Source organism: Haliotis asinina, chromosome 3 (genome assembly GCF_037392515.1).
Source record: "Haliotis asinina isolate JCU_RB_2024 chromosome 3, JCU_Hal_asi_v2, whole genome shotgun sequence".
Taxonomy (NCBI): domain Eukaryota; kingdom Metazoa; phylum Mollusca; class Gastropoda; order Lepetellida; family Haliotidae; genus Haliotis; species Haliotis asinina.
In genome coordinates this window covers 14,139,582-14,160,654 of record NC_090282.1, presented here as the reverse complement: position 1 = coordinate 14,160,654, position 21,073 = coordinate 14,139,582, and the positions used below count along the sequence as shown (strand labels likewise).

Below are 21,073 nucleotides of genomic sequence, written 5' to 3'. Positions count from 1 at the left end.
ATATTACCTTCATGTTGTGTCCTTACCTTCCAAGTTAAGCTGACGTATATCAGGACTACTTTACAAAACATATCCGAACTCTCCCTGGCGGTGTGGATTTAGAAATCCATAGTCGTTTTTGCCTTCAAGTGGAGGAAGGTGATGGATTATAATCCTTACTGATTTAGACCTGAGTGATGTACTGAACAACCTTCGTGAAAAGACTACCTTAAGTCTGTGCTATGGTATGGGAGTTACGGTCACCTCTGAAAGCGCAGAGATCGCTTTGTACAATGGCATATTAGGGGTTAATACAAGACCATTTGGCTGTTTTAGTTTAGTCAATAAATCACGGTTATTCACACGTGGAACATACCCTGATAAAAAGTCTTTTGGAATCCATCACAGACTTAATCATGCATGTGCTGGTGTTAACATACAGGTCAATGGGAACAACAGTTAGGAACCGCTTCTGAAACGCAGGCTTATGTGTGTCACGTGATCATTTGTTTGCTTCCGGGTCACTGTTTAGCCATGGCCAGCTGCACTGAGTTGGATATCCGGGAGTGAGAGGGTGTTCGGAAACCCCAGGTTAATAAACTACTGATGACAGTCACGGTTCGCTCTGATACGTAAGTACTTACCCTCATCAGATATGTTCACAATAACTATACAATAACACAAATGCATTATGCTGTAAGAATATTTGGAATTCACAAAGTGAACAACTTTAAAGACTCGATAATTATCAGGTTTGTTTAGTATTTCATCAAATACACGTTGCACGTTGCACATGCTGCACGATATTTCAAGCCACTTTCTTAAAAAGGAAGTCACCGTGAACAGCAACGCCTTTCTCTACCTGTTATATATTTGAACTCTATTTCCACCCTACGAGGAATGTTATAGTGGTGCTCAATACTCTATTCAAACCGTCTCAGAATGCTGCACATCGACTTATCACTGTTTTCACCTATGTGCGACCAGCCGGAAATAAAAGGGGTCCGTTTTGGGTATATGTTTCTTCCAGCTTTTGTCAGCCCTATACAAGCATTACTGAAGATATCTAGTCATGTAACTGTGTTCAGCCAAACCCGACAGGAGTTTGGTGGCCATTTCATGGATGTTCTAAAATGAGGATAAGATGGCCATGTAACAGGATATGTAAACTCTTGTGGAAGTGGTGGTTAATGTAACAAAACCTCAACGGTTCGGCAACTGTTGGTCCGACATCGAAACATTGTTAATGGAATTGCAAATGTATGATCAAAAAGTAAACGAAGGTAAAACACCTTCTCAGTTTTCTCATTGTGTTTTCGTAATGACACCGTCAACCGTAGTGTTGTAGCATGGCACGTGTGAATCTGGAAATAAGTTATTGTCCTAAATATCACGCCACCAATTTCCACGTGTTTAACTAGACTGGAATTTGACGCCAGACATCTGAACTACTGACTGACTAGGAACTGAATGTGCAACTGAATCGAGAGTCTTCATTCAGGAAAGCGACAATCACGTTACGACAATCGTGTATACATGTATTTCTGCTTGAAGGTCTGATTGTTGGTGCACTGGTGTCCGCTTTGTGTTAGAGAACCGGTGTCTCCTATAAGGCCTCATCCTCAATATCTCCAAGGGTATACGTTCCGATAAGTATCCACTACACCCTAGACGCATCTACGGCTCGGCCCGATAAATTTATTACCTCCTTTGGCTGGCTTTTTATTCAATCAGGTGTCTACGCCGGGAAGTTGAGCGAACCAATCACAACTCACTTTCGCTTTTCAAATCACCTAACCGATTATACGTGTGAGCACAAACCATCCATGGGTTCTCTGAAAGATATTTTATTAAAGTTTCGGACCTATAAATTTGTCTGTATGATTTCCCCAAAATCTGAGTCGCACTGCGAGCAAACCTTCACAGTTGCGACCGCTACGTTTGTTGACTCTGGCAAGCTCGGTTACAACTGCGGCTTAGCTGATTGGCTACTGTCAGAATGCGGAGCCAGCAAAGGGAGGTAATAAAATTATCGGGCCGACCCGTAGATGCGTCCTGGGTATGGTGGAGACTTATCGGAACGTATACCCTGGAGATATCGAGGATGATATGGCCATTACATTACGCGGAATCTGTCATTATGATGTATACTACGGAACAGATGCTTTCACAGGATCGGGCAATTTCTCTATATTTGTTGAATCTGACTGTCGTTAGAATCTAAACACACGTGCAGACATTTCCCCTGTTAATGTAAATCGTATCCGTCATAATATAGTTATCGTGTTGAAGAAGAAAGTTAAGTAGCAATAACACTAGTGCATGTTCCAGAGAGTCAAGCATCAGCCACTCGTCCGTAGATGTATAGACACATAATAACTTCCCGATAAGACAAGTTGCTAATTCACCTGTATTGCCGATATTAAACTTTTCCTGCAATAAAACTACATATATTGGTAATCAAGACGGCAGTCACGGAACACAAGTAACACAATACTCTTATATACATGTGACCGGCAGTTGGCAATGATAACCGCTCTTTATTGCTGAACAAACAAAGTTGGAGATCGCGTATGAATTGCATTGAAATCAGGCATAGAAAGACGCTTGGCAAAGTCGCCTCACCGTAACAACCCATACAGGGCCTCGACAAATGTCAACAACATTTCAATTGAGTCAATATTCGATATCAACTTGGTTTTGATTTCTCAGTCCGGTAAGTAGGGAATGGCAGCCTATTGAAAAGTCTTCTGGCAACCCATGCTGCCTTTGTGTTCTATATCAGTTCTATCCATACAATACATGTAAATAACTCGCTTCTCTCAAGCTGTAGTTGACAGCTCCGGGAGTGGACTCGGTACCCATGTGCTGTGCTGTGTAAGTACGTGATCATGAATAGCTTAACACTCTAAATAATCTTTTAATCCGATTTTGGTTTTCAAAAGAAATCCCATGATGAAAAATCATTTTTTTCAGGTTTCAGTTTTCCTCGTAATCACCGAGAGAGCGTTTCCATTTGTATTTTGTGACATGATACTCGTGAACATCCGCAGTGTCTATATCGCGCATGAAAAAGAATGAATAGTCGTATGGAATATGTACTTTTAGGTACGATTATGTACACATTCCCTAAGAGATAACCAAATATTTTTATTTTGAGATGGGCTGATAAAGGTTTCTGAATGTGGTTTCGAGGTTTTGTACCGCACGTCATATCCACGTGAATATCTGACCCTAAACAGATCGAGTCTGGTACTAAATGGTATTCAGAATGTTTAGATTCCTGTATGTATTGATGATATGATTGAGACTTGATATCTAGGCTAAATGCGCACCGAGCTGCCAATTCAAGTTTGGACGTTTCGAAACGCCCATCTGAAACTGCCATGTTGTTACGTGTACACAATGTCAGGTTTCTACATACACGCGTGGTAGCCGACAGGAGCCGCTTCCTGCATGAAGGCGGGTGTTCCTCTCAACTGGACGAGTGAGTGATTGAATGTTGCTTTAAGCCGGATCATCAACTGGACGAGGTCGTAGCCCTGTGGCTACCTAGTTGACCTCTGTTGGATTCCCAACTTTGGTGCACGCTGATAAGTGTGGTATCCTGCTTTTACACGAGAAAACATGCGTGAAAACCGATTCACTGGAAGTCAATCCGCAGTGTACAAGAACTCGAACCTGTAGATTGGGTCCTCCTGATCATCGGCTGGACAGTTCTCTTTCGATTCCAGATTTTATGCATGGTTGCCGATGGTTACGTCTCTGGCTGGTTGAATTGCATCATATGTTGATGGTCCTTGTTCATTCTTTCAGTTACTAGCCTCGAGAACATACAGACCACTGAAACAGCTTGACATTGTCGAGTTCAGCGTTAACAATTTCGTTCGTCTTATTTCAGGTGTAATGGCAAACTCGGAGACGAAAATTCCCAAATTTCAGTTCAAGTCCCCGTTTGGTCTTCACGTGACGACGTATGTGGGTGACATCACTGACGCTGTGGCAGACGCCATAGTGACACAAGAGGACAAGATGATGAAGCACGAGAGCTTCGTCACGAAGGCTCTCATCAAGCTGGACCCGCTGTTCGAGATCGACAGAGAGGACATGAGGAAGAAACACTTGACTTTCCCTCTCTGGAACGTGTTGACCAACCGGGCTAAAGACCAGGTTGTGTTTCACGCCTTCCTGGCCGCATGCACGCCAAGTCAGACCAAACAGTGGGTCATCAGCATGAAGAAGCTGTACGTGACGTTGTTCCGGGAGGCGGAGAAGAACGGGATCATGGTGTTGGCGCTACCGCTGCTGGGCGGAGGTGGGTATGGTGGGTGTGTTACCAGGAGGTGGGTATGTAACCCGGAAGTGGGTAATGTGGGTATGTTATCGGGAGGTGGGTATGTAACCCGGAGGTGGGTACTGTGGGTATGTTACCAGGAGGTGGGTATGTAACTCGGAGGTGGGTACTGTGGGTATGTTTCCAGGAGGTGGGTGTGTAACCCGGAGGTGGGTACTGTGGGCATATTACCAGGAGGTGGGTATGTAACTTGGAGGTGGGTATGGTGGGTGTGTTACCAGGAGGTGGGTATGTAACTTGGAGGTGGGTATGGTGGGTGTGTTACCAGGAGGCGGGTGTGTAACTTGGAGGTGGGTACTGTGGGTATGTTACCAGGAGGTGGGTATGTAACTTGGAGGTGGGTATGGTGGGTATGTTACCAGGAGGTGGGTATTGTGCGTGTGTTACCAGGAGGTGGGTATGTAACCCGGAAGTGGGTATGATCGGTATGTTACACGGTGGGGGGTTAATGGTCATATCGCCCGAGATGGATATGATGGGTATAATACCCAGAGATCTAGTTTACCTACAGTCGTGCCATTTTCATCATTACAACTCCTTGTAGAGCTAAGGAAGCACAGCTCCCATTTAACCCAAACATTCGGTAGGTTGTGTTTTAATGTACCCAGTCGCTGTTGGTTGTTGCTCACGCTATCATCCACTGGGGTTCCTGGTCCAGACTGAACTATTTGCGGACCGATGCGATATGGCTCGTTTATTGGTCATTCAAGCATTATACAACAATACATAATATTATAGATTCACGCGAAATGATTTCCCAGATAATTAGGAGTATTGGATTTAGAGATCGGTGACGAATGAGTAAATAACTTTTAAGTCTCATACACGTAATTCGCTTGAACAATTTTGTAATATATTTGCGGTCAAAATCTAACCCATTGTGCATTTTCCTCTTTGTATAACCGTCCAGAATCCATTAGTTGCAAGTGGCGAGTGTTAGACGTCTTTACACAAACAAAGCAACCGAATAAAACAAGTCCATGGCCTGTTATTGTGTTGACCTTTAACTTTTCTAAAGAGGTCACACTATTGGATTCATTAAGGGCAGTTGCAGTGCGTTTCTATTGCTCACTTTGTTCATGCATTTCTACATTCAGGAGTGTCTAATCTGGAGGAAGCGGTGCAAGTTGCTGTGACCTCTGTAGCGACTTTCAAACCGAAGACGCTGACCGACGTGTTGTTTGTGTCCATGGACGAGCAGCTGGTGGATATGATTGCTGCTTTGTGTAAGTTCGAGTTTAGTGGGCGGCCCCAGAGTGACAAGACCAAGAGATCGGTGTCCTTTAAACTGGATGAGGATGAGGACGAGAAGCCTAGATCCAGGGCAAAGCATAAAAAGTCAAAGTTCCGACGTGGTGGAATCCGCCGTGGTACCAGAAGAGGCTCTGGGTCTTCTATAGATAGTACTGGTTCTGACGATCACGAGTGGTCCAGAAGTAGACAAATTAGAGAAAACCAAACAGTAACTAGAGAAAATAAAGGAAATCACAGGACTCACAAGCAACCAGGAACAAGAGAACAGAACACGAATAATAGTCCCAGACAAAAGGCTACTTCAAATGGTCATGATTCTCAATTAGAGGGTTATAATCCTCCGAAGATACAGTCTGGAAGAAGTTATCTTGATACGTTTGATGTCTATGACTTTACAACAGATGACACAAGCGAGACGGGTGCATCCAGGAAACCAAAAAAGTCCAGATATTCCCCAGCATCATCTGACGAGGAGCATCGAACTGATAAACCCGTGGTCCGTCCGTCGATGAAAGGGACGAGAGTCAGTGTCAATGGGAAGACGTATGACATGAACATGACGTATGAAGGCGGCCCTCTACTCAAGTCAGCAGAGGATGTTAGAGAGAAGGTAATAGGACCTGGCAAGGAGAATAAACCATCTTCAGAAACACCACGGAAAGAACAAGTTGTGACGAAACCCGTGAAGAATGTGACTAAACCTACCTACAAACCAACATACATTCCACTGCCCACAACCAAAGCGTCTCAGGTCAGACAAGGAGGGAAACCTGATCCGAAACCAGTGATGCCAGTTAAGGCTGACCAGTTGAAGGCGGAAGACCCGGACACCCCGAGGAGGACGAAGTCCAGCGAGCTGGGAAGGACGAGGAAGAGGTCACAGTCGCTGGCAGCAAAAGTGGAGGAAGAGGCTCTCGAGCTGCTCCGAGCTCAACATGAGATGAACAAAGCCAAAGAAAACGTGCCCGCTATCAAGATCAGCTCGGAGGCCGACTTTCCGGATTGGACAGTGGGTAAGAGCCACAGTCTGACACCCGAAGCTAATCCCCTGTCAAGCCAGAACAGAAGTTCCTGGAGTTCCGATGAAGAGGAGGGTAAACCGGAGAGTCAGGGTGTAGACTGTCCTATATGTTCACGTGTGATGAAACACCCCAAAACGTTGGCCAAATGTGGGCATGTATTCTGTAGGAAGTGTATAGATAAACATTTCGCTAATTACAAGCCTGTGTGCCCCACTTGTGACATGGTGTACGGGGTCATCATCGGGAATCAGCCAGAAGGATCGATGGAGGTGGGTCTGGTGGATGATCGCTTGCCTGGCTACAGTAAATACGACACCGTAGTCATCACGTATCACATTCCTGACGGCATCCAAGGGGTGAGAAGTCACTTTTATATTTAATAATAATCAGTGTACGAAATAAGCCAAAAACCCAGCCACAAACCAATATTGGTAACTGCAAAATATTACTAGCCCAAATAGGATTTAACCAGACCAGACACCAAATTCGTGAATTTACTCAGATTTATGGAACATCTGAAATATTTACCAGACTGTAGGTCTGGCTAGCTGTGTCTTTAGACCGTCCATCAGAAATCTAACCTGTCTCGATCAGGCCTTATTTCATACACTGAAAATTCATACATGTCCAAGTGCTAACCCTTAGTATATGTGCTCGATGACGCCTTGTTGTTGCTGCTCGTTACTGTACGTGCTCAAAGCCTGGTCTGGTGCAGGTCCTAAGTAAAAAGTACTGGATACACCAGGATGTGTCTGGTTGAGACCGGATTAAGTACATGTCGCAGGAGTGCTATTTTGATACCGGTGATGATGGTGAGATGGACAACATGCACTTGGATCTACCCCTTTAGAGTGAGTGAGAGAGTGAGCAAGTGTGGGAAGACACGATTTTGAAGAATATGTGAGATATGTCATGGCATTTGCGACATGACTGATTTGTAGATAACGCTCATTTTACGAGATTACCAACTTAAAAACAGACTTGATTATATACAGACCGCCGCCATATACTAGTATATGGAGAATTGCTGAGTGCGGTGTCAAACAACAAACAAAAGAAAACTGGAGTGTATTTAAATCTTCACTGGCAGTAGTAACATGGCAGCATGATTTATGACATTACAGTAAACGCGAATTTTTCATCTTGTGGTCATTGAAGGGGTAGAATTATTTTCACTATCAGTTGAGGCAACATATATTTCAAATGTTTATCGTCATCGAAATTCACCTTGTACCCACAGCCTGCACACCCTGACCCGGGCGAGCCATACACTGGGGTGACCAGGAAGGCCTACCTACCAAACTCCACCAAAGGAATGGGAATTCTTAGACTTTTAAGAATCGCATTTAAACGGAAGTTGATATTTACGATCGTTCGTGCGACCTCACCCGATCAAAGCTGTGTAGTGACGTGGGGTGACATTCATCACAAGACCAACATGAAGGGCGGGGCGACCAGGTATGTATGTATGTATGTATGTATGTATGTATGTATGTATGTATGTATGTATGTATGTATGTATGTATGTATGTATGTATGTATGTATGTATGTATGTATGTATGTATGTATGTATGTATGTATGTATGTATGTATGTATGTATGTATGTATGTATGTATGTATGTATGTATGTATTAAAGACAACATTCATCGTTAGACCAACATGTAGGGCGGAGCGACCAGGTATGTATGAAAGACAACATTCACCATGAGACCAATATATAGGGCGGTGCGATCAGGTATGTATTAAAGACAACATTCATCGTTAGACCAACATGAAGGGCGGGGCGACCAAGTATGTATGAAAGACAACATTCACCATGAGACCAATATATAGGGTGGGGCGACCAGGTATGTATTAAAGACAACATTCATCGTTAGACCAACATGAAGGGCGGGGCGATCAGGTATGTATTAAAGACAACATTCATCGTTAGACCAACCTGAAAGGCGGGGCGATCAGGTATGTATGAAAGACAACATTCACCATGAGACCAATATATAGGGTGGGGCGACCAGGTATGTATTAAAGACAACATTCATCGTTAGACCAACATGAAAGGCGGGGCGATCAGGTATGTATGAAAGACAACATTCACCATGAGACCAGTATATAGGGTGGGGCGATCAGGTATGTATTAAAGACAACATTCATCGTTGGACCAACATGTAGGGCGGTGCGACCAAGTATGTATAATGGGATGACATTCATTGACAGACCAGCATGACTGTTAGGGCGGTTAGGAATGTAAGAGGCATTTCCATGTTATATCTGCTTCCTCTCAAGCCATTAGAAAAACGTGTGTTGTTTTATAAAGAAAAACAATGTGTGTTTTTGTGTGGCATGTTGTGTGACCTGACCGCCATGTTGTCCCGCAGGTTCGGCTATCCAGATGAGACTTATCTGACACGGGTCAAGGAGGACCTCGCCAAGAAGGGAGTCACAGAATAGGAATAACGTTCATGTATTTTAATTTTCAAATATATGTTCTTCAAGCACTTTCGTTTTTTGTCGTAAATGGAGGCGCGTCACATGGACATAGTGCCCGAATCGGACGGCTCTGTGACACCACCGACAAAGTACCACTTGTGGATGTATGAGGTGTTACTATGTGTTGTGTCTCGATATCTGATGATGGCAGCTGAAATGGGGAATGATAATGGCAAGGATACCAACAACAAACCTATTATGCTTATATCCAGATGTAAGATGTATGTCCAGATGTAAAGCTTGCTCAAGCGTTCTGCCATTACCGTCGTCAAACCTGTCGGTAGATGTGTGCAAACGACTGTCATTTTAAGATTCCAGGGGAGTATACGACCCATAATACCGGTGAGGTCACTTTACCATCTTTTTCTACTGCAAGAAGGCAGTGTTCAAGAATATTGCACCAAAATAGCACTGTGAATGCACGTGCGTGCGTGCGTGCGTGCGTATCTACCTATTAAAGCCAGGTTCATAATGAAAGCCATGTCACAGTATGTCGACCAGTTCTTGTTCAAGCCTCTTGATGCCAAGCACCAGGCAGAGTAACAACTAGCACCGCGTTTTACTGTCTATGCACGAGACCAGTGACAGGGGCTTGTTGGAGTGATGAATACATGCTCGGTAGTTTGGAAGATATTCAGACTATCGAGATGGCCAGAAACAAACACACCATCGACATCCGTATGTTTATACTTAACTATTGCTGAAAGCGGCAGAAAAACAAACTGTACTTATTCATTTCAACGTTAATTGATAATTAAGTTTGGAAGGATTTAATTATCAGGAGTGGAACATAAGCTTTCTTTCCCGAATTGAGTTCCCGACGTTCACGTATACGTCTTGAGTCTGCAACAAGCACATCCCAGTCCAACAAAGGGGCACACCTCTCCACAGAAAGGACAGACTGTTCTACCCTGTTATTTATGCATTTTTCCATTGTTTCTCAGTGAAACGTAAACCAGCTGAGCTACCCTCAGCTGTCCCGTGAAAACTAATGTCTCCCATTGTTTTCCGAAAAGTGTACTGGTTTTGGTTTAAAGCAATGAACAGTGTCAGGTAGCTACGTGAGCGTGAAAGGGTATGCAGTAGTTAGTGAAGAACATATCCACGTTCTCAAGCTCCGTACAAACGGCTGTCTCAAACATTAACTCCTGCAATTAAAGTATAGAATTCACAGAGGGTATTTCCAAGTACAATTGAATGAGTTAGTTGCGCTGACAGACATAGAAATATACATGAACTGCCTGTCTTTCTTATATTCCACTATAGGGAAGATAGTCATTGCATTAAGATTTAGTTAATGGGGGAATGTCCCTTATTCTTGATATCAGTTTGTTTCTGTTTTGACTTATTAGATGTTACACACCGTATCGTTCAGTAATTGCCCAGTACCAGATTGTTTTGTTTTACCACCTGAAAGAAATAAACAGAACGAGTGAAATCTCATTTAATCTTCTGGCATGATCTAAAGCACTGTAAGACAAGAGTTAAAGTGAGTCAGCTTTTACGGCGCTTTTAGCAATATTTAGATATCACTGCGGAAGACACCAGAAATTCACCAGACACCAGACTTCACACATTGTGCCAATATGTCGAATCGAACCTTGTCTTCGGCTTGACGAGCGAACGCCTTAAACATTTAGCCACCCCACCGTCCCGTTGACAAGGAGTAAAATTCAGCAAAATGACCACTCGTTCCATTACCGTTAGACTCACCGATAGCTGGTGACCAATTCCTTGAATTATCATCTGTATAGGAACAAAAGGAGTGGGTACAGTTCCAGCTGAACTAGAGGTCCGGCGGTGGTGTTGAATTCAGCTATGGAACAACAGGCCTTGAATAGTTACTTGCCTTACAATAGTCACCTCTCAAGGTTCCACTACACTATATCAGTATCACATGCTGCCCGAGCGAGGACCGTATGGAAACAACTCAAACGGACAGAGGCCTGTGACAAATGTGATTGGATGAAATAGTGTAAGATGTGTATGTGTTTTAAAAGCACATCCGCCCTGTTATTAAAACTGACCACAATTTTAAGTATTTAGTGCTGTCATTTTTATCACCATGGGTTATGCTTATGTCTGTACATATATTTTGAAGTAGGTGACATTCGGTGCGGAGCTGGGGGTTGATGTGTTCCGCTTCCTGTGCTTGGCAAATGTGCCGGACAAGTTGGCCACAACTTGTGTTTTATTGTAGCTTAGAGGCCAGACTGTGCCCATGTGTACATGGAATGGCTGTTGATAGCCTGGATATTTTTTTAAAAAAATATAAGGTTACTATAGAAGTCTATGGGAAAACATTTGGTGTTGTGTAACCTCAATGCTGGTTGTTGCTGACATAGCGAATTCAGTTATGGTACAATACGCCTTGAAGAGTTACCTCCCTTACAAACGTCAGTGTTGTTGCTGACGTATGGCAGTGCATCATGCACAAAAGGCCCGTTGGTTAGCTTTTACAGAGGTAAAAGGAAAACCCTAAACCTGACAACGTCTTTCACAAACGATTTATGATAATATATTCATTCATGTGTTTTAATAATTTCATTTTAGAGGAATGTGTGAGCTGGGGTTAAGTCAGCTGACCAGTGTTACGGTTGAGGGTACACAACACCAAATGTTTTTCCATAGACTTCTATAGTAACCTTATATTTTTTAAACAATATATCCAGGCTATCAACAGCCAGGCCATGTACATAGGGTTACAGTCTGACCTTTAAACTACAATAAAACACAACTTCTGTCCAACTTCTGTCTTACTTCGGTAAATTGACAGCACTGAATACTGAAAATTGTGGTCCGTTTTAATTACTGGATGGGGGTGGGGGTGGGGGTGGGGCTGGTGGTGGTGGGGGTTTCAGGAGTCGGGGGTCAGGGGACTTGAACCCTTCTACCTCTACCACACCCGCTCCGTTTAAAATTACAATGTGGACCTCAGTAAATTAAAAAAAAAAGTGGAGGGTCGGGGAAGTGGAGAGGTGGTGGTGGGGTATTTGACTCCTGGAACACCCACCCCTATCCCCTCTGAGCCAGAACACAACTTTTCTCAGCACTGTTTTGTATTCATCCGGATTCGGAGTTTCCTACTTTCTCTTTCGCGTTAGCTTGAGTGTTCTGTCACTTCATACTGAACATTCAGGGACTTCGTACTGTCGGAGGATACAAACCGCTCGCTCTGGTCATATGCGCGGAATCAGGTCCAGTCCTGACCACGGCTGGAGCACTGTGTAAGTAATACGACTTTACAGAAATACAAACAATCGGATACAGCTTATGGTGATACGTAAAAGAGAATAGTGGTGGTGTGATTACCATGTTGTATCCAAGACACTAGCACCACCATTGTGTGCCATAAATACCATGTGCATTTAAAGGCACAATGGCACACATTTTCGACAATAATTTGACCCATGCTATATTCGCCCACTCCTATTGATGCAACAAAGGACACCTTATTCCTTACAACTTGCCTAAAATCGATAATTGAAATTTCGAGGCGAAGAGCTTCCAAGCAGAACACATATGGAATTGTTCTGAAGACAGAACGATAGACGCGATGTTGTGGCTGTTTGCTGAACCGGTTTCAAGTTATAGGTTATACATCTCCAGGTGTTTTCCCATAGATTTCTATAGTAACGTTATGTTTAAAAAATTACCCAGGCTCTCAAACCATGACATGTACACATGGCTACAGTCTGACCTTTAAACTACAATAAAACATTCCGGTTCACATATCTTGCTAATTTTCCAAGCACAAGAAGCGGAACACATCAACCCCAGTTCCGCACCAAATGTCACCTATGTAAACATGTTTGTACACACAATAAGAATACGTCACGGCAATAAAAATGGCATCACTAAATGCGCACAATTGTTGTCTGTGTTACTTACTTGATGAATGTGCTTATAATAAAAAATCTTTTGTTATTGACATCCTTCCATACACTATGTGTTATTGACATTCTCCTACACTATGTGTTATTGACATCCTCCCATACACTATGTGTTATTGACATCCTCCCATACACTATGTGTTATTGACAGTCTCCCACACTCTATGTGTTATTGACATCCTCCCATACACTATGTGTTATTGACAGTCTCCCACACTCTATGTGTTATTGACATCCTCCTACACACTATGTGTTATTGACATCCTCCCACACACTATGTGTTATTGACATTCTCCTACACACTATGTGTTATTGACATCCTCCCATACACTATGTGTTATTGACATCCTCCTACACACTATGTGTTATTGACATCCTCCCATACACTATGTGTTATTGACATCCTCCTACACACTATGTGTTATTGACATCCTCCCATACACTATGTGTTATTGACATTCTCCTACACACTATGTGTTATTGACATCCTCCCATACACTATGTGTTATTGACATCCTCCCATACACTACGTGTTATTGACAGTCTCCTACACTCTATGTGTTATTGACATCATCCCATACACTATGTGTTACTGACATCCTCCTGCACACTATGTGGTATTGACACCCTCCCACACTCTATGTGGTATTGACTTCCTACCACGCATTATGTTATTGACATCCTCTACATATTGTGTTATTCTCTCTCTCTCTCTCTCACACACACACACAAACACACACACACACACACACACACACACACACACACACTATGTACACTATGTGTTATTGACATTCTCCCATGCACTATATGTTGTTGACATTTTCCCAAGCACATTTTGTATCAATGTGTTCCATCCACAGACAACATGGCAGCTGCGTCGGCTTGTCAAATTGCAGGGAACAGTTATGAGTCTCCACATGGGTTGTACATAGTCATCTGTGATGGTGACGTTACACAAGCACCTGCAGATGGCATCGTTGTCAGTGAAGGGACACGTTTTAAAGACATGGGATACGTTGCAGCGACTCTAGTTACAATGGATTCAGCTTTCGACTTGAATCGCAACGAGTTAATAGTGAAAGAAAAAGGTGTGTTTAAACCATGGACGACGTACATGACGGGGGAATGCGCAACCTTCAAATGGGTTATTCATGCCATTGTCCAACCCAGATGTGGAAAACAAAACATGGGCAAGTGGAAGACGAATATGACCTCGTTATACAAGAAAATACTCCTTGAAGCTGAGAATAAAGGCATCTCTATCCTGGCGGTACCTTTACTTGGCTCCGGTAAGTCATCTGAGATAAGGGGAATGGATGGGTGCTGATGTGTGTGCGCGCGTCTGTGCGTGCGTGCGGGGGAGGGGGGCGTTCTACAAAAAGAGGAGAGGAACATTTTTGATTTACGATTGAAAGAAATTGGATTGGGCGATATACTAGGGTCAATCAATGTTGATAATTGGTGTATGACGTGATATATACATGAGTACGATTTTCATTTTCAAACAAACAAACAAAAAATAAATAAATAACGGCTAAAAAGAGACATCAACAACTGTGTGATGCAAGATGATTGTCAAAATTAATGGGCTTAATTTTGATTTATCGACCTTTTTGAAAACCGTCAAAATCAAGAATGACACCCCATGCACGTGTATGAGGCGTTGTGATGCGTTATGTTTAGGGACGGTGATATAGAGAAATGGTGGCGCGTTAGTTAGATGTCTGTCTTTGGAAAGTTTGTTGACGCTTTTACTTTATATCCACATTGAAAGTTCAGATTGCCCCACTGTTTGAGAGGAAAGGATATTCTTCCGCCCATTTCATATTTTCTATCCCAACTGATCGTCCCCAACAACGACCGACTTCTAATGTCTACATTTGTTTATTTGGCGTCGGATATCATTTGCATATCACCAAATATGCTGACGAAAAGTATCTTACGATGAGAAATCTTTTTAATAAATAATTTAATATAAGAAATAATTCCATTCACGATGTCAGCTGCATCATAAGTGTTTATACATCACTGAAAGGATGCAGTGATAGCGGGTGGTCTTAAAGCATGATTTGTTCTATAAAGTGCTTCCCAACTCCGCTGCCTTGCACACACATCTGAAGGAAAGGTGTCAGCATTTTCCTATTTAGGGTGCGTGACAAGTGTAGTGCAGGCGACTAATAAATCAGTTATTTCGGTTCAGGTCTCTAAATGCAACGGCTAATACCCACGCCCTTATTGATTCGACAGTTATGCGACCTATGTGTACGATATATGACTTGGCGTGCATTAACCAAAGTTCCGACACTAAGAACTGGAACATTTATTGACGTAGCTAAAGTCAGTCTTTAAATCATCTAATCGTTTGTTCAGGTAGAGGAAATGTGGACACAACAGAGGCTGTTGAGGTGGCAGTTCATGCTATGTTTTCTCATAAGACAACACGTAAGAAAAGATCTCTCGTCAAGGTGTTGCTCGTGTCACACCGGAAAAGCATCGTGGACATGTTGGCCACTCAGTGTGCCTACTTAAGCTGTGTGAAAGGTGGAACTGCTCTTGAACCATCACAGTCACACACACAAACAGAAAGAAAGAATGGATCGATATTTCATCGACCTCCTCCTCAACGTAAACTTAAAGGAGAAACTAGTAGCAATAATGCACACCGGACGAAGCACGTGCTCGGCAGATCAGACCACAGCAGGGGCAGTGATGATACTAGTGGAATGGTACTACGTAGTGGACGAGTACTGTCACCAAGATCACAAACTGATGTTCGGTTACCGCGTTCCAGTGCGAACACGAATGACACAGGAAAAACATGCAAGAGGATACGGGACAGTGAACTGAAGCGGGTCAATGGGCCAGTTGGTGAAGAGCATTACAAGACTAAAGCGAATAAATATTATGAACCCAAATCACTGCAGCACGCTCATGATATCAGTGGCGGGGCCAAACCAAAGGTGTCAAACATGGCAAAGAATAATGGTCCGGATGACGATGATGACAATGATGATGACAATGGTGGGGACTATTATGACGACGACGATGATGACGACGGTGGCGTAGGTGACGCTGCTGTTGTTGATGATGATGATGATGAAACGATACGTTTACACGACACGAAAGTGACGACATGTATGGGAGTCAGTCCAGCTGTTGAATTTGAAGAAGCAATTTTGAAAAATGGTTTAAACGAGCCGGTCAAGGACAGTCACATTACAGGTGATCAGATGCCACGTGAAGATAGAAAGAGACATGGATGTAATGATCAAAGGACAGCAGACAAGGCATCAGATCGGACTGGAACACATTCGACATCTAACGGAAGTGGCTCTGGGAAATCCACCAATACAGACCATGACGACCTTACTGTGCCAATGGCAAACTTGAGTATCTCACACACGAATGGAAAGGTGACACAGAACAAACCATCAGCTCATAACTGTACCATTTGTCTTGAAGAAATATCAAACCCAAAGACCTTGGACAGATGTGGACATGTGTTCTGTACAGACTGTATCGACGACTGTTTTGCCCGTTACAAACCCGTGTGTCCCAGCTGTAACATGGTGTATGGCGTCTTGACCGGGAACCAGCCGGATGGGACTATGAATGTGGCCTTCAGTGACGAGCACCTGCCCGGTTATGAGACCTGTGGAATGATAACCATTACCTACCACTTCCGTAATGGGACACAAATGGTGAGTTTTGGGTGGCAGTTGTATTCATGTATATGTTTTTATTCCATATGCCTTTATCTATGCATTATGGTTACGTTCGCGGACAAGTATTTGCCTTCACCCTTGTGGAAAGAGATGACTTCTTCTATTTTCTATTGCGGAGGGAGTGTGAGTTTAGCAATATTAAAGCAAAGTCACCGAAATGAGCTTCACACCATGCACACTTAAAGAATCAAACTGGGGTCTCCCACGCGACGAGCGGACGCTTTAAACACTTGCTATTCCTACGACTCTCTTTGCCTGTAATCAGGGTTAATTGGTGCGAGGAATGTATCACACCTGGATTTTAAAGGTTCATATTAGTAGACCGTGAACATCAGAAGCTAAACTGTAATAGTATCGGACTGTCCAGGAACGTCAATGTTATTTAGAGTCTGACTCACCCTAAACACACACACCCAACACACACACCCAACGCACCCTCCCTATGGACATACCCCTATTGTCACTTAGCACACTGTTTGATGATTCTGAGTTTTGCTCGCAAAATCAACCCTGTAAGCTGTAGAATGTACATGTAGTTAGTATTTATTGTAATGTCTCTGCATATTCTCAGGCGGATCACCCGAACCCTGGAAATTTCTACAAGGGCACCACACGTGTAGCCTATTTACCAGATTGTAGGGAAGGAAGAGATGTTCTCCGCCTCCTTAGGAAGGCGTTTGACAGGAAGTTAACATTTACCATCGGTCGGTCTACGACTACCGGTCGTGAGAATGTCGTAACATGGAACGACATCCACCATAAGACGAACATTGAGGGCGGGCCCACCAGGTAATCTATTATGATGGAGATAAGTTAGATTTAAAGTTATTTTGTGAAAACCTAAACTATCATTAGTCTCATTATGCACTATCACATGTGTCTACCAAGGCAGGCGATCCTGACCACTTGATCCTCTCGCACGACAAGCATGTGTTACTGACAAAAAGTATTATAATGATCATCATTTTTATCTTTGAGTGTGTGCGTGTGCGTGTGCGTGTGCGTGTGCGTGTGCGTGTGAGTGTGCGTGTGAGTGTGCATATCCATGTGCGTGTATGAAATATGAAGACATAATCGAAAAGAAAACCGGACAGATGAACGGATGCGGTACCTGATTTCATTTCCCACAGAAAGCAGGTGGCGCAAACCAGCTTTTTCAAAGTCTCTCTCGAAATCTTGCCATTCTCCATTACCTTGAAGGTCACAAAGGTCACAGTTGTTTTACGTTTTTTACCTTGAGGTTACATTCTTCCTTTTATATTTATTACAATTGTGTTGTATTTGAGAACATAGGACATCATCAAAAATGTTTCGACTGCCATTGTCGTGTCAAAGTAAGGAATATAACGACGGGCTACACGTGGTCAATGTACCGACATGTAATAATGACCCAAATGAGAAATATTGGTTTCAACCACGGTCATCCGGCCTTTGTATGCTCCGTTTGAACAGCCCCCTAAGTATCAGTGTAGAGTTTGAGTATGTGAGAGTTAGAGTTTGAGTATGTGAGAGAGTTGGATGAGAAAGCAATATGTTGCACAGACCAAGTTAATATAGTCTTGAACTGCAGTATGAGACTAGCTACATTGTACAATTTTACGAAGGATTTCAAAAAGAGTAAATCCTTCAACGTGTTCCATGACACTGAGGTCCAATTGTTTGAGGGCAGTTTTCGGCATGCCTTTAGAGGAATATGGACAAGGATCGCAGGGAATCTACAGAGGTGGTTGAATTCAGAATTCAGACTGGCGGTCTCGAAATTAACGACATCAGTGATTGGATGCTGAACTGAGTCATATTCAAGCAGATTCCATCGCTCCCTGGACCATTGTCAGTGGACCTATTTGCATCATGGCTGAACAAACAGCTGGATCGGTATGCCATTTGGAAGCTGGATCCAGATGCCTTGGTGATGGATGCTTTGCTCCAAATCTGGATACAGTTTCGAAACACTCCACATGCGTTGCACCCACTCGGGATCTTGTAAGATCAGGTCCACCCATTAGAGGAACTGAAGACTTCATCTATCAGTTTGGAAGGTTTCAGGGAATCCCACTCAACAGTAGGAATATCATAGTATGCATAGTATGCAGACGTTCAGGCTAGAACATGGCGGTCAGGAACACGGGCAGCTTAAAAAAGCTTCTGGTGACAGTTGCCTTGCTGGGGTCATGAACCAGAAATTGATCCCGTTCAGACACCTGTTTCTGCTGTAATAGATTATTTGACTTTCCTTTATGATAAAGGATTAACGTACCCGACACTAATTCTCACCAGTGAGCAATCTCTAAGAACCATGCTCCCTTGGGGGGTGTTCAGGTGGGTCAGTTGCTTGTGGTTTTCGAGCATATGCGGTGAATCATTAATGAAAGGACACCACATCTAAATATACCCAAACTTTGTATGTTCAGATTTTGAAGGAACTAGCCTATGATGATGGCGGAATCCTGTGTCGGTATGTAGTGATAGTGTGAGGTATTTTGTGGCCTAAAATAATGACTTTAACATTCCACTCGTTACAATTCGATTCCGCCCCGAAGCAATGTTGGCTACTTTTCCTTTTGTCAAGGACTAAATTCTTGTTGATGGGCTTGGATCTTATTTTGCTTTAGGCTGTTCTCCCGCCGGCTGGTAATGGAGAATGGCGAGTTTTCACGAGACTTTGAAAAAAAAACTGGTGGCGAGGAGGTAACGCTTTTATATCTTGCCTTTGGTTACTCATAAAATTTTGATTTCATGGCGCTCACTTGGTGTTATTCCTTGTTGACATCCAGATTCGGCTTCCCAGACAAAACCTACCTAATCCGGGTGAAGGAGGAACTCGCCAGCAAAGGGGTGACGGATGGCAATTAGAAGCTATTAGTTGTATTATAAGATAATTCTGTTGAAAGACTTTGTAACAGGAATTTTAACACAAGAGCAAATATTGCCAAATATTGTCATGTATTAATTGCTTGCATTATTATTGTATTGTTTTGTTGGTTTCTCGCTACTTGTATTATCATACAGTTTAAGTAAACTTATCCTCAGTACTTTTCGTTACACTCCACTACCAAGTCTAAGAAATCTTTACGGGAGGTCGCGTCAGGTAACTTTTTAGATTGACCAATCAGAACACAGCTTACCAAATCGCGAAAGTGTCCATTCGCACATAGCTTTTGAACTTTCTATCTCGAAAAGGTTCGTACCCGAACGATTCCGAATGTTATTAGCTTACGCTCGCTTCCGGATGATGCACACGGCGTACATACAACCATGACAATGGTGATAAAACAGTCGCTAAAATAGTGTTTTGGCAATATTTAAGGATGTTATCTTGCGGAAATATTAGCTAATGGTAACCATGTCAACATAAACCCCAAAGCATATATACTGCAGGGCAAATAACTGTGTTATATGCGGATTTTTGTTTGTGGAGAGATCTGTGTCAGTGACCTGAATATTTTGAAAGTCCCTACGATCCCTAAATAGTAGCCGTTGTCTGATTGGTTAAATCTGTTTACCGTCTCACGTTTGATTGGACGGTCATTGGTCGCTCAAAGGTTACCTGACGCGACCTTCTACTAGGTTGTGTTAGACTTAGTGGTGGAGTGTAACGAAATACACCGAGACGAAGTTTACTTAGACTTATCATAGTAATGTCTCTCAAGGTTTTATTCCAGTTGCTATTGAGTCAAGTTCACTGTCTACTTTTTACTGTATGCATAGGATTTGTGCTCGTCTGTGATAATACAAAAGCAAAGGAACATGGCTTGCATGCGTTCCCGAAACTTAGGGTGTAAAACTAAATTTTTTAAACTTGGTCCAAAGTTGGATTTGAAACTAACTTTTAAATTTGACTGCGATAAATCTAAAAATACTGACAAGGGAGTGTTTCGTTTGCCCTGAAGCCATCAACCAACCACATTTAAATTGTTTGTATTTTCCAATTGGACGATCCCAGTTCCACTATTCTATCTGTTTCAAGTGAGAGTGGTGGGTGTCATTATATATGTGATGCATTCACCGGATGCTTGAAGAATTTACGTAATCCCAGTCACATACCAGATATATGCAAACATGGAAATTGTGCTAAAACAGTGTATATGACTTATCTTTACGTTTATGGTATCACATGATGTTACCGATTAGTTACTGCACCAACACCTACGATATAGTCCATGTGTCTGAACGTGGGCTCGTGACCGCTATACTGTAATACAATTTATATACATAAATGTAACCAGACAATGTATCTTGGCAACTGACATTTCTACTGATGCCCCATATATCTAAGTTTGCCAAAACAACTGGATTGATTTTTCTTTCATCGAACCATCAGTAGAAAGGCAGAAAGCCCATGCTATTGTATCG

General features: G+C 42.8%; 2 protein-coding genes across 2 annotated transcripts; both read left to right on the top strand.

The window, feature by feature from the left end:
- The first annotated feature begins 491 nt into the window (after positions 1-491).
- LOC137279248 (uncharacterized) lies at positions 492-9,107 on the top strand. Its single transcript, XM_067811751.1, has 5 exons — positions 492-611; positions 3,881-4,294; positions 5,431-6,965; positions 7,850-8,067; positions 8,988-9,107. The coding sequence occupies exons 2-5, from the start codon at positions 3,886-3,888 to the stop codon at positions 9,058-9,060; spliced, it is 2,235 nt and encodes a 744-aa protein (XP_067667852.1). The 5' UTR covers positions 492-611; positions 3,881-3,885; the 3' UTR covers positions 9,061-9,107.
- A 3,105-nt stretch (positions 9,108-12,212) lies between these two features.
- On the top strand, positions 12,213-20,321 carry LOC137277510 (uncharacterized). Its single transcript, XM_067809277.1, has 5 exons — positions 12,213-12,326; positions 13,856-14,284; positions 15,366-16,696; positions 17,292-17,509; positions 19,495-20,321. Exons 2-5 carry the CDS (start codon positions 13,861-13,863, stop codon positions 19,571-19,573), a joined length of 2,052 nt encoding a protein of 683 aa, XP_067665378.1. The 5' UTR covers positions 12,213-12,326; positions 13,856-13,860; the 3' UTR covers positions 19,574-20,321.
- Positions 20,322-21,073: the final 752 nt, after the last annotated feature.